At 44.0% G+C, this 14902-nt stretch overlaps 1 protein-coding gene across 1 annotated transcript in view; it reads left to right on the forward strand.

Moving 5' to 3' along the window:
* Window positions 1–14643, forward strand: part of efnb1 (ephrin-B1) — a 61510-nt gene extending 46867 nt beyond the window's left edge. The window contains exons 3-5 of the mRNA XM_056382568.1: window positions 2206–2298; window positions 8010–8126; window positions 10324–14643. Of these exons, the coding sequence (XP_056238543.1) occupies window positions 2206–2298; window positions 8010–8126; window positions 10324–10715 (602 nt within the window). The 3' untranslated portion in view covers window positions 10716–14643. The remainder of the gene's footprint in view (window positions 1–2205; window positions 2299–8009; window positions 8127–10323) is intronic.
* The last annotated feature ends 259 nt before the right edge of the window (window positions 14644–14902 follow it).

Consider the following 14902-nt stretch of genomic DNA (forward strand, 5'->3'; position numbering starts at 1 on the left):
GCTCACTCTTAGTCAGATTATTCAGCGCCTTTGAGCTCGATCTTCAAAGAGCTAATTTTTGTATAACCTTGCCCTGGAAATTTAAAAATTGAAAGAAGAGGAGAAATTGGGTGGAAAATGGCAGGATGAGGTTAGCACGTGTGGCAGCGTCTGGGCCGCTCTTGGCTGAGAGTCAGTGTGCCTTTAAGACTGGAAACAGGCTGTTCACCTCACTGTCTTTGAATGTTCCCTTTAGCAGAGACATGCTCCCTGCATAGACTTTACATAAATCATAAGACTCACTTAGCCTTGAGTGTTCATTCACATTAATGTCCCACGTAAATTTTCAAATCTTTTTGTTCCTGCTCTGCACTCGGGCCCCGCCGGCCCCTCGTATATATATACCCCCGTATATATTTCAGTGTCCGGTTCACTCAGTCATGTTGAGTCTAGGGTGGGGGGAATTTGCCAAAAGAGCTCCTGACACGATGTTATCACAATCATTCTCGCAAATTATCACGTACTCCAGCCGCACTAACAAAATGTTGTGGTTCTCTTTGTAATTTAGAGCTTGAGTATGATCTGATAATGTAACATAATATTAGTGCTATTCATTATTTAGTTTTCTTCAATTTCGCCAGAGAACAAAGCTGAAATCCCACAGGGAAACAAAATGTCAGCATTAATAATGCTTAGGAATGACAAGGCATGAATCAACTAGATGAGCCTTTCCGTAGCTGCAGAGCCAGATTTCCACGCTGCTTGGTACAACATCAGTTTATATCAGGGAAATACATGTAGAAACATCGATACATCGTGCCAGCAAGGCAAGTAACTCAATGTTTGGAGTGCATTGTTTGGACCCCCCCCCCCCCCCCCCCACACACACACACACACACACACACACACACACACACACATCTGTAGCCGAGTCTGCCTCTCATTGTGTCATCATTAGATAAGCACCCTCTCCAAGACTATCTCATCATAATGAGGGTGCCATCTGAAGCAATCACCCAGGGAGATGGTCATTGAGTTAAGAGGGAGGGAAAGGGAGGGGTAGAGCCAGATAGCACAGATAAAAAACTAAATGATGTGAGCGGAAAAACAGGGAGAGAGAGGAAGAGAGGAAAGAGAGAGAGAGAGACCAAGATGGATAATGTGAGGAAGAGAAACAAAAGCATTTCAGAGGAAGGGAGAAGTTAAACCAGCAGAAGCGGAGATGGAGAGCATTTGGGGAATTCCAAAATTAGAGCTGCCATCGCATGCGCCCACACAGACGCACGCCCACACACACACACACACACACACACACACACACACACACACACACACACACACACACACATATATATACACATACACATACACATACACAACTGCCTTGTGCTTAGCCGCTCAGTGTAAAGGTCAGAGTCACACTCTGTCTCCCTAGGTCATTATCATGGGCCCTAAAATAGACAGCCAATTGTGTCACAGTGTCTGAAGTGAATGTGACATTGAATAAACAACCCTCGACCCTGAGCTCCTCACTCAAGTCAGAGCTGAACACACACTTTAAAAACAAATGGGGAGAAGCTGACACACACACACACGCACACACACACACACACACACACACACACACACACACGCGCTCTAATTTATAAATGTACACACATATATGCACGCACGAACATTAAGGGAGGCATTTAGCTCTCAGCACTACCAGCAAGTAATGACACATGTGGCTCAGAGGGAGTAAGCTGCTGGAGGACTTGGCAAGCAGCTGGAACTCTCGCTGGCATGTCTCACTGCTAAACTATGCACAGACAGAAAACACACACACACACACACTCTCTCTCTTTCTCACACTCACACTCACACTCACACACACACACATACAGGTCTGTCCATGTTCCTCCTCTCCACCTCAGCGCCCACCCTCCCTCAGTAGCTTCTAATGTTGTTCCATTCATTTGACTTCACTTTATTGTGTTAATGAGAGATACCGTTGAGAGGAGCTGCCGGTTGATTGAGGGTGAGAACGGCTAATCACTGGAACAGCTAATCAGTGCTTGTCGTAAATATTGATTAGTTCTGTGCGTTATGGACGTGCTCATTAACCAGTGTGTCATCTTCTCTCCTCCTCTTTCTCTCGCCTTCCTTCTCTTTACCCTCCATCACCCCTCGTCCTCCACCTTGTCCGCTCTCTCTCCCTTTGTCTCCCACCTCCCCCTCCTCCAGCAACCTCCAACGGCACAGTCGAGGGCCTGGAGAACCGAGAGGGAGGCGTGTGCAAGAGCCGAGCCATGAAAGTCATCATGAAAGTCGGGCAAGGTAAATGTGCGCTCACCTCACATGTAGAACACAATACAGCACTGCTGCCTCAAAGCCATGTTTCACTTTGGTGTGACATTTTCATTTATCGCCATGTGTGCCTAGCGTGACTTTGTCCGCCACCGGCCTCTGACGGGAGCCGCTCTCTAGAACTGTTAAGTTGTGTTATGAAATGAACAAGCCACTATCATTGAAGGTTTTGAAGTATTTTTTTCTACTACTTCTTTAGTGGTGTAACCTAGAGCTGGCTTTTTGTAGCTTTCATTGATGTCACATCATAATGACATGTTCAAATCTTCCATCATTTTACAAAGTTATGTCATCAAAATTAAGGAATCCAAGTGTATTCTCAATTTAATTATTTGTATATGTAATTTTGCATTGGATTGACGTGACTTTGAATCTCTGAGGTCCTAAAGTGTTCCTTTATTTTGAAAAAAAACGAACAAAAATTTGTCAACAATTATAACTTCCTATAGCTTCGTCATGAAGCACTTATAACCAGTTTAGGAATGAGTAATTGAAAACACAGTGCAACATTGCTTTAATCATATTAGTATTTGTTGTTGTTTATATACTGACTATGAATGTTAAGTAGGGAGTTTCAAATTGAGTGTTTCCAAAATAGAAAGCAACCCAAAAATAGTTCAAAGTGGGTGCTAAAAAAATTATATGTAGTTTTAAATTTAACTTTCAAATGAGTAAATCTTTAGTTAGTCTTTAAAGCTGGTGATATGGTGATTTCCTCTGTATGATGACAGAGATTCATCTTTCCATACCAGTGACTCTGAGGTAACTGTCCCTTTAATATCTCTAGTTGTACTAGGTCATTGCAGGCAATGCTGCAAATCAATAAGCAGGACTGCTTTATGGACTGCACTATTGGATTTACAGGATTTTTGCTTCAATGTGATGAAGTGCTGTGATTTGTTAGGTGTACGTTTGCCATGAAAGAACATTCCCATCTGGCTAGTTTCTCAATTAAACCATGATATATCTCAATATAATGCTGTAAAATTGCAGATATTGTGATAAAAGATTGTTACCACATTGCCCACCTCTATTAACCATATACAGTAGTTTTGGATACATCTTGTCATATTCAATCTCTGTTTGTGCAAATAATGTAGAAAATTGGATCATTTCTAAGAAATAACATCACATTGAAGAATGGCTCCACTTCATCTTCTGATGTTCCTCAGCTGTTTCTCCACTCGTTTCTTATACAGTCCTCACAGAGTGAAAATGTGTTTGAAATCACAATGTAAGAGCATGGTCGGGGTAAGTCATCTAAAAATGCTGGAAGTAAACAAGAGAGCTTTGTTTAGATATCCTTGGACACAACATTTGGTTTGCATCATCATTTCGCTTTTAGACGCGCTTTTACTCAATATGTGGATGTCTATATCCTGATTTTGACAGGGTACAGTACACAGATGTGTTACTCTGTAAACATTCACCCCTTTCTTAGTGTGGTTGTTTTGACCGAAACAGACACTAACCACCCCTCTCAGAGGAACATCTGCCCGCCACGATGATCTGATTCAGCTTAGAAGCTGGATCTCAACATGTCAGAAATAAACTGACTTGTTGAGGAATCTGCAGAGACAGAGACAGAGACAGAGACAGAGACAGAGACAGAGACAGAGAGAGAGAGAGAGAGAGAGAGAGAGAGAGAGAGAGAGTTTCCTGGTGGGTTGACAGCAGTGTATCCTGGCAGTCGGTGGGAGAATAGAAGCTAACAAGCTGCTGATGCTAGCTAGATCTGAGTCTGAAAAAATTCAGCAGCTACAGAGAAAAATACCCACAACCATCTCAAAAACAGGCAGGCATCGCATTATCTCTCCATGTAGGTCAATTAGAGCATCCGACAGCCTGGGATTGCAACACCATTGCCAAATGACAACACGTCTGCATGAGTGCAGGCAACATAGACTTTTACACTAAACTATTACCTGGGAGGAAAAAAAAAACAACTCCCTGGGCACGTTAATGAAATTTGAAAGGAAACATCTCATTCGAGGAAAGTTCTAGGAAAGTTCCTCTCAGCTTGCGTCTGTTTCTGTGGCTGCCGGCTGTTCCTCAACCTCGCCAGAGCCATGCACTCATTTCCCAAAACGGTCTGAAGTGAGCTGTCACTCACAATCGATGTGCCCTAAAAACCTTGTTAGAAGAGATGCTGCTGGCCCAGCTGCTACTACTTTTAAATCTATTTCTGTGGGTGGAATTTTTGATGCATAATGTGCCCATCCAACCCAGTAACTATTTGAAGAAGGGCCGTGAGAAATGAGAGCATTGACAGAAAGTTTGCTTTGACTGCTGTGCACCGTTTCTAACTGTTTGTTTTTCCCTGAAAACATAAAGAAGGCACCATTAAGAATGCAACTAATGACTGTTTTCATTATCGATCGCCAATTATTTTAATTAACATGTGAGAAAATACAGAAAAATGAATTATGTAAATTCCCAGTGCCTAAGATGACACATTTAAATTACTTATTTTATTGTTGTTGTTTACTGTAATTTACCATTTGAATGCATTTACTCAAGTACTGCACTTAAGTACAATTTTGAGGTACTTTTACTTTGCTTGAGTATTTCTGTCCACATTTATTAGACATCTGGTCACTTAAAAATATATAAAAAAATAAATAATAAATTGAGAATATTTTGCATGTCATGTAAATAATGGTGTATGGCTATAGATAAAACAGGTCAACCATGCATAGAATTGTTAAGAATAGCTCCACCTTGACAAACTGCAATGGTACAAAAAATGCTGCTTATACTTGCAGGGCTTTTTTTTTTTTTTTTTTACAATGCAGTGTTGCTACTTCTACTCATGTAAAGGATCAGAATATTTTCTCCACCACTGTGATCCAACAATTTTATGCAAACAGTCCAAAAAAAAAAAAAGATATATAGTTAACAATCATGTATGACATAGAAAAACACCAGTTATTCATTAATCAGCTGATCATTTCTGTGCATGGAAGCAATGTAATTTTCTGTCTCTAAAAAGAGTGATGGTTTTGATTGACTCTGATAGCGCTGAAAGGATTTGCTGATTAATTGGCTGAAGGGTTGACGGAAAATTAATTTGATTGCCATTTATACGAGTCATTTATCAAGCAAAAAATTGGGAACATTTTCTGGTTGTAGCTTCTGAAAATGTGCTGTTTTCTTCTGTTTTTGTTGAATCAAAAATGGAACATATTTTGGCTCGTGGGCTGTTTGTACATCAGCCTTGGGCTCTGGAAAGCTGTGATAGACTATTTTCTGACATTTAAATCAATTTATTAAAGGAAAACCCCTCAAAAGACTGATCAGTGATGAAAACAATCCTTGTTTGCACCATCACACTCGACCTTCTGCAGCCACACTAGGTGTTGTTTCAACAAACACAAGAAAACCTGGGCTCCTCTTGGATCCGCCCCAAGATGCTATTGTGTTTAGGCCACATTTCCTCCGTCTCTGCATCTGAATGCCAACACTTTTCTCTCGCCAAGTCTCCCATATGTCCACTCTTACTCCTTTGCACTTTGCACTATGGACTAGATTTTGGTGACTCATCCCACTGTGCAATATGTGCACATTCTTTTAATGTTACATTTGCATTTTCCTGTTGAGACACTCCCGGGTTTAATCTCGTTGAGTCATCCATTTGTGGGAAGTTATACGCCCTGACATGTTGATATCTAATTATGCTTTAAATACCTCATGTTCCGTCTTTTGTCTTTATATTAAATGTGAAGTAAAAAGGAAGAGAAATTGAATGAACAGGAAATATGGTGAGCCCATATTTTATACATCTATCGCTGTTCAACGCATTCTTTCTCCTCCACCACATCATGTCACTGCGCTCATTAGAAATATGTTGACTCACTGCCTCGCACGCATCTCTACCTTCCCCCCCTCTCGTTTTCTCTCCCTTCTACCTCTCCCTACATATCTGTCTCTCCAGTGTCGCTCGATCACTGTCTCCCTCACTTTTGCTCCTCCACCACCCCCACCCCCCCACCCCCGCCTTCTCCCTCCTTCTGGTGGGTTGGCAGTTCTGAGGTAGTTGCTGTCTGCATAGCTAAGGGAAATGTCAGCAGTACACACAGAAAAATGGGTCAGAACATTAGAACGCTCCCTGCACATGCTCAGTGGTTGACACACAGTGCCGGGGCTATATGCATGGAGTGAATCAGATCACTGTGTCCTCTCATATCCTCTGCCATGCGTGAATGTTCCCACTTCTCACTCCTGTCTTTTCTCATCAATTATTGACGCCGCACAACAGCTCACGGCTATGTTCACCACTGCTGCAATCAGTATGGTGCAATGTGGTGGTGGTCTGGACATGGAAGAGATAAAGGACAGGAGAGATCGATCTGTTCAAAGTGTTTTTATGTTCACCAAATACCAAAAAAGGAAGAAAAAAAAGAAAAAAAAAGAGACACTGCCACGAATTCTTTGTCTTTCCTCATTTTCCTCTCTCTTTTCTGTCGTTCAGTCTGCCAGACATCCCACACCCGCATCATTTCCCCCCGCGAGTCTCGGCCAAACTGGGGTGGAAATAGAAAATAGACTTCTAGGCTGCCAGGGCCTTTTCACTCACACACACACACACACACACACACACACACACACACACACACACACACACACACACACACACACACACACACACACACTCACACACACATACATATGCACGACCACACACATGCCACACAAACTTGCCACCAGGGATCCAAATGTAAATTGCTTCCTCACACGCCTCACTCTCTGTTTCTCACACACACGCCTTGAGCAGGCCTTTGGGCAGATGCAGATAAGGCATGATAGAGGAGCGGCATCTGATAGCGTACTGTGGAATCCATCTGATCGGCTTCGGTAATAGTTTATAACAGTGCTCTGTCTGCCGGCCCTGCCCTCGTAAAAAGCCACGCCGCGGACCCACCAGTGTTTACCCCACAAAGACTTCAAAGTGCGTGTGCTGAAATCACAACAGACAGACAGATAAACTGTCTGTTTCCTTTGCCTTCCCCTCAGAGCTTATGCAACCCCCTCCCCTCTTCTCCTCTCCTCGCCTCCCCTCTCCTCTTCCTGTCCTCCTATTCTCTCCTCTTCAGAAGTGTGCCTCATTCAGGCAGAGTTAAAGCCAGAGCAATAAATAAGGCATATTATGGCCTTTTAACGTGATGAATAATGTAAAAACAATAAAAAGTTAATATATAACTACTTTACCCTCATTCTGCCATGCCTAAGTATATTGTAAGTATACTCTGGGTGTGTGCATGTGTGTGCACACGTGCGTCTGTGTGTGTGTGTGTGTGTGTGTGTGTGTGTGTGTGTGTGTGTGTGTGTGTGTGTGTGTGAGAGAGTGTCATGCGCTCTCATGAAAGTGTCAGTGTTGGAAATGCCTGTCTGAGTGTTTGCTGAAGGAGTTGCTGATGTAGATGTGAGCTCAGTTTTTACGACAGGACAGGGATACTGGCGTGTTTCACAGACGGTTGCTAACTTGTCCTTCCTCTTTTTGTGCTTTCATCTTCACTTCTGAGATGCTTTCAACACATGCAAAGATAACCTTCTCTGTGTATAAAAGATGTATCAAAAGATAATAAAATATAATCCTTGCCGATGCAGAGGAAGGAGTCATTGTAATTCAGCGGGTGATGCTCGCCAAGGCTGAGTTTCTGTGTGTTTCTTGTTTCCCACAGTTCCGAATGCAGTGAACCCTGTGGCGCCAGACGCTCCGGAAGACAATGCCATACCGGAGTCCAGTCCCAGTCCGCCTGACCAGGGTCGGATTGGACCCGAGATACCAGGAAACCCTGGTGAGCAGATTGACAGAGCAACAGCACACACACACACACACACACACTGCTTCTGGACACTCTTTCCAGAATGCTTTCTAGTTTCACGAGTGCAAATATTTTAGTAAGATAAAGGTTTTTGAAATGTTAAAAAAAAAAAAAAAAAAAAAAACGAATATTCACAGCCTCAAGGGTTCTGCTAATAATTAATCACATTTAGCCTCAAAAGAGAAAATAAAAATTATAGTTGACTCTCCCAAAGTACGTGTTCTCTCACATGGCTCTCTCATGCCGTAGGCGTTCCTCTGATTGCTGGGGGTCAACACGCTGAAATAGGTGTAGAACCAGTGTTGTACAGAATAAAATAATCCTCACCAAAACGCAGCTTGCAATTAAACAATACGGAGCCCCAACCAAAACAAATACAGCTTGCCCTGAGTCACTTCACTTATTCATACTTTACACAAAAGGTGTGCTGCATCCAAGGAGACTCAAAGACATACTTCTTTATTATATATCTTTTTACGCTTCATTAGAATTGCAGATCAATGAAGATTAAAAGCAGAGATAATTGAAGAAGTCACTTGAGCCTCCTCGGATGCTCTGGGCCCTCCTTGTTTCCTGTTTTCACCAGCACCTTTCATAGCTACTTCCCACAGGAGGGACCACTTTCTTCTTCTTCTTCTTCTTTTTTTTAGATCACTCCCTACACCAACTTTTTGACTTACTCCACAACTTTGTATCCCACAAACTTCCTCCTCCAAGTACAGACTGTTCTGCCTGTCCCAATGTGATAAGCCGTCCTCATTTAATAATTGCTTATTTGACATTAGTTGCTCTATAAAAAGATTTCCTAATGTCACTTTTCCCTATTCCGGGGCTTTTACCTGTCTACCATTGTTAGATCAGTGATTATGTCAAGTGAAGAAGTGGAGGGTGGAATGAAGGACGTGTCATTGTGGTTTGAGGGGCTGATATTTCAGGAATGAAATTTCTGACAGCCTCTCTTCGGCTCTCTCCTGCGCCCAGAATGTACAAAATTCCTCACGCCTCTGATTTCACCGATAAGACTGGAATCAGTAGCTTTCAGTGTTGTCATTTAGTCGTGATAAGGCAGAAGGCGCAGCTATTCCCTCCTCAATAAATGGTTAAGTGCAGAGTGGTCAGCCGAGTGCGGAGACACAGTCATTAGTGGGGATGGCAGTCTCCGGAGGTATGAAGCTTTTGTGTGTGCGTGCGTGTGTGTGTGTGTGTGTGTGTGTTGGAGGGGGGGCATGGACAGTAAAGAGGTGGTGTTGGTGGGGGTGGGGGGTGGGGGGTGGTGAGTCCAGCTCTTTGGCAGCAGCTGCATGCATACATGGAAAACAGATTTGGTTCTTCTCAGATTTCAGTCACTGGAGGAGCCAGTCATTCTCTCTCCCATCCAGCAACAGCCCCCCCCCCCCCCCCATCCTGAACCCTTCAGACAAAAGGATAAATAAAATCAGATGTTCAGATATGCCCTCCTCTATTTTCTCATATCTCACTTGGCCTTTGCCATACAAATGTGGCCTTGACATGTCATACGACTTGCCCACGTTCAATCTTATCAGAGCTAGAATCTTTGTTTTGTTGAGTGATGACTACAGATTTCATTAGGGGGCTATTTTGACTGAGCTAATTCAATTAGATTACATCAATGGGACTGTTAGTCGTGTAGAGCAAACAACAAACGGGGCTGTGATCATAGTTGATTTAGTACCAGAACAGTGAGATCTACATATGACACAGCTGGCTTACTGTAAATGTTATTACTCCTCTGATTGTCCAGCAGTCTGTAGGGTACCGTGTGCAATATTTAAAAAATAATATTATTATTTATAATAATAATTATTCAAACTAATGTTGAGAGTACTGCCGCTTTCTGTTTGGAAACTAGAGCTGCTAAATAGTTTGTTTTGAAGAACAGGCGACTGTGCTGAAAGGCTATTGCAGCCCATATTGTCTGCATATGGAAAAATAAAACTCCACATGAGAACTGTCTTTTTGATGTTTTTTTCATATAATAAATCTCAAAAATATAAAATAGAAATATGGGGTAAAAAAAAAAAAAAGGGCCCTCCCCTGGTGGACTACCCTCACTTCAGCAAAAATAAATGACAATACCTTCCTTCTCTGACCCTCCCTCCCCCCATAATAACTTTTCCTAACCCCTCTCTCTTTTTATTTCTCTCTCTAGACCACATGAATCAGGACCAGGGTTCCTCGGCAAACTCGGACGGCTTCCTCGGATCCAGAGTGGCCATGTTCTCCGTCATTGGGGCCGGCTGCATCATCTTCCTCCTGCTCATCCTCCTCCTCGTCATCCTGCTCATAAAGATGCGCAAGCGCGCCAGGAAGAACGCCCACTCGCAGCCCCGCCCCTCGGCACTGTCGCTCAGCACGCTGTCCAATCCCAAACTGCCCGGGGGCACGGCTGGCACGGAGCCCAGTGACATCATCATTCCACTGCGGACAGAGAACAACTACTGCCCTCACTATGAGAAGGTGAGCGGCGACTATGGCCACCCCGTCTACATTGTCCAGGAGATGCCCCCGCAGAGCCCTGCCAACATCTACTACAAAGTCTGACACGCTCCACACAGCCAGCGACACAGCCAAGAGAGAGAAAGAGAGGAGCGCTTGATTTATGTTCTTGGGAAGAACACCTTCCTTTGCATTCTGGGGACTTGATGCTTCTTCAAGCCCCTGTTATTACTACCACCTGCTGCACAAATCTGGAGAGATATGCACTGACCAGTAACCAGCGGGGTTGCGAGCTGACTGATGAGAGGTTTATTCTGTTTGTTTGGGTCGTCTGACAATCCCCCCACCCCCAATCCCCCCACCCTCCCACCCTCATCCTTCCCTCACCTCCCACCTTCTACGTCTCCCTGCTGTGCTCCGACAGGGGGGCGGAGCTGGAGCAAACCAACAGATGGAACTACAGCTTCCTGGTTTGCTGTCCCCTTTTAATGGGCAGGATATAACTTATCTCAGTTCCCTGAAGTACAGTCTGTGCTACACCCAATTAAACACACCATCCTAGCACACGGGCAGGAACGGGCAGACACAGGCCCTGAACGCCACTCAGCCTGCAGTTTGTGTGCAAGCATAAAACATGTGTGTGTGTGTGTGTGTGTGTGTGTGTGTGTGTGTGTGTGTGTGTGTGTGTGTGTGTGTGTGTGTGTGTGTGTGTGTGTGTGTGTGTGTGTGTGTGTGTGTGTGCGTGTGTGTGTTAGTCAGGGCTCGGTGCTGGGCCAGGAAACTCTCCAGATAGCTCAGGTATCAGACACAGTGTGTGAAATAATGTGTTCCTCTCCCTTCGCACCTCTGATGTTTGCCTTACTTACTATTTTTGATGGAGGATTTCCTCGAACCCTGAGTCAGTTCACAAAGCAGTTGTATTTTGTTAGACTTTTCCTACAAGTGCACAATGTATAGAGTTGAATAGATCATCATTATCACTCCATCTTCTCACTACCCGCGTCATCCATTGCGCTCATTCGTTATTTTTCCAAGAGAGTACCTTGACCTGGACGGTTGATGTCGAGGTGTGTATGTGTGTTTCCGGGAATACTCCCTTCTCCACTGGTCTGATATGGGCTTTACCGTTACTCTGGTATTTATGACCTATTTGTGTGTATCTGAGGTCGTTAGTTTGTGTGTGTGTGTGTGTGTGTGTATGTGTGTGTGTTTGGGCATGTCCAGACCTGTCTTGTATCTGGGCAGACTTATTGGCTTAGGGCTGGAACAGTAAGTTACTGTATCTTGAGCTTCAAAAACAAGACAGACAGACAGACTGACGCGCCGACAGGCAGACATCTTACAAAACCCTTCTAGTGCTCCAGCTGGCAGCGATTGAAGGTTTTTTATTGTGTCTGATGAGCTTTCGGGGAGATAGTTTTCAAGACAGCAGGCAGGTTGATAGTTGTTTGTTCTAGCCTTTGGTGCTACACTGCAAGCATCAAACAGTTAGTTTGGTGCCTGCTGCCTAGGCGAGATGGGTGTAGGTTGGACGGTGGGCACTGATTGGCTGGCCTACATAGGTAGGATGCCCTATATATAAGTTGGATGGCGAGCTACGGATGAACATTGGGATACAGTATTGTCAGATGCCAATTGCCAATTGGCTGCCATCTGTAGATGAGTCAGTGGTGTGCGCAGTCAGTGGCATCGCCAGCGTGTGACTAATCTATGTGCCATCTCCGTGCCCACACTCACCAGCCGGGGAGGAGAGAGAGCGAGAGAGAGAGCGAGAGCAGCGGATAAAGGAGAAAATGTTCCTGTGACTTGGCTTTAACCTGAGAGGAAGATGGCGGGTGGGGGGTGGGGGGATGGGGGGTAGTTTAGCATTCATTTTTCCATCCTCTCACCAGTTGTGCTGTGAATAAAAATGCTGTGCAGAATATTCTTCCACAGTCAAGGTGTTCAGCCAGCGAGGACACTGCAGCTCAGCTATCACACAGCCCAGGGCAGCGGCACCCAGACAGGATTTACTGCAGCTGGATGTGTGCACGTGTGCACACCGAAGCTCGCCTTTAGGTGGGGTGGTGGTGGTGGTGGTGGCGGGGGGTGCGGGGTGGTGTTTGAGTCTGTCTGTGTGCACATGTAGGTGCTTCTATGTGTTGCTTATTTGTGCTTATATTTGCAGTTTTTTCCCTCTCTCTCGCTCTCTCTCTGTGTGTATGTGTGTGTGTGTGTGTGTGTGTGTGTGTGAATGCCTCTGTGGTGTAGCAGCTGAACAGTCTTGTTTTGGGACTGGAGCTAGGTGCTCCCAAACAGTGTGGCTGCCAAAGTACGGAGCGCCGCAGTCCCGGTTAATGATGTGTGAGAGGAAAGGAGAGAAGATAAGAACAGCTATTCCTCAGCACACGCAGACACAAGCTGACGTTTGATGCGCACGTGCACACACACGCACAGACACACAGAGACTGACGGGTCCAGGTTTATCTCCAGTCAAACGGTCAGACTGCCGGTGAATGTTTATTCACCAGCAGAGAGACCTATCATCCGCTGCCACAAACTATTGCCATCCACGGATATACACTGCTGAGATAAAAGGCAGCCCAGCTTGAAGACTCGGGGAAGACTCCAATGGCTTTTGCGTGTCGTTGACCTTAGAGTTAACAACCTAAACAGCTGCTCGTGCTTTTGTGGTCCTGTGTTTTAACTCAGCATGCAGCCCTCTGTGGCCCTCTGTGAAACACATCTAGATCAAATATTTTTGTTTCGGATCGGTGCGCATCCATTCACCTACACCAGCCAAGGGAGTCATTACCAAATTACCACAAACCATATCTCATTTTCATTCATTCTCGTGACCACTTAATGTTATTCAAATTTTCGGGGAGAAAAAAAAAATTAAGAGGAGATAACAGAAATGTAAATATATGGATAGAGCCCAATTTAAGATGTAATTTCACCTGAACACTGCTCATAATAAAAATTTAAAATTAGATTTTTGTAATGGAGGATGTTTGTAAATAGCTGTCTTTTTAAAGTGTGTTTTGTATGAATCCTTGCATTTTTGTCTCTGTTTGCAATATGTTTTTATTTTCTTTTCTTTTAGAGTTAAACTGAATATTGCAGCGGACACACAAACTGTCTTTTTTTTTGCAGTGTCCAGTATTGTCAAAAAGTCTTTGTTACCACATGTGTTAAGAGGAAAAAAAAAAAAACAAAAAAAAAAAACTGGGGTTCAGAGTTTTTACATCGCCATTCAACAGGATTCTAGTTGCTCAGAAACTGTTCAGGACTGAAGCTTTGTCACCGAGCGGCTTTGAAATGGATAGGTCATTGAAACTATGAATGATAAGGCCCCTTCCCTGTTGGAGACAGCACTTAACTCTGCATATGAAGACTGTGTTATTCCACTGCCTTTGAGTTACCTACACCTTCCACTCCATTATGAAATGTAACAAAAACATTTTGCTCCACAAAGATTAATCTTTTCTGAGTTTTAATAAGTCTATTGGGCCAGACGGAGAGACGCAGACAGAGAGAGAGGGAGAGGGAAAGTACAGGAGGGGGGAAAAAAAAAAGAAAAGAAAAGGGGCCACGTATGAGAGTGTGACTGTACTGCGCTCGCCAATAAATCATCCGGTTTACACCACTCATTATCTCCCAGGCGGTCCTTTGTTTTAAAGTTGCTCTCTCTCCTTCTCTTTCTCTCCCTCCGCCCCTCTCCTTTGTCATCCCTCCTTTCCTAATTTAGCACAAGGATGTTGGTCGCTCATGGTTTGAGTCTCACTGTAGGTTGATTTCTGCTATTGTTCAAAGCCACAGTATTATTTTTCAATGTGCATGTGTAAGCAAAACCTGTTGAATTTGTTTCCCTTCGTTTGAATCATAACTGTCATTCTGTTATTTTATTTCTTTTTTTCTTTTTTTTTTTGCCATTCACTTTTCTTGCCGCTTCTCAGCGTAACCTATTGGCACCAGCTACAATGGAAATAACGTTCCACCAGTTTGGAAACAACCGCATATTGATAAATAAAATTTTTCCCATGGAACTCGTGCTGGAGTGATGGTTCTTTCTTTCTTCCTTTGTTACGACGAATGTTGGTAAAAGATTTTATCTCTCATCTCACTGACCACCTTGGTTCATGGTGGGAGCATAAACCAGCCGCCCACGCTCACAGCACTTCCCCTCTCAGCCCCCCCCAAACCCTCACCTCAGGGGTCAGTGCTGCACAGATGGGTTTGTTCTGATACATTAGTCAGATTGAAATCGCAAGCAGGCTTCATAAATTCATATTCGGGGAGTATGGACACGC

The sequence above is a fragment of the Seriola aureovittata genome, chromosome 8 (genome assembly GCF_021018895.1).
Source record: "Seriola aureovittata isolate HTS-2021-v1 ecotype China chromosome 8, ASM2101889v1, whole genome shotgun sequence".
NCBI classification, from domain to species: Eukaryota; Metazoa; Chordata; class Actinopteri; order Carangiformes; family Carangidae; genus Seriola; species Seriola aureovittata.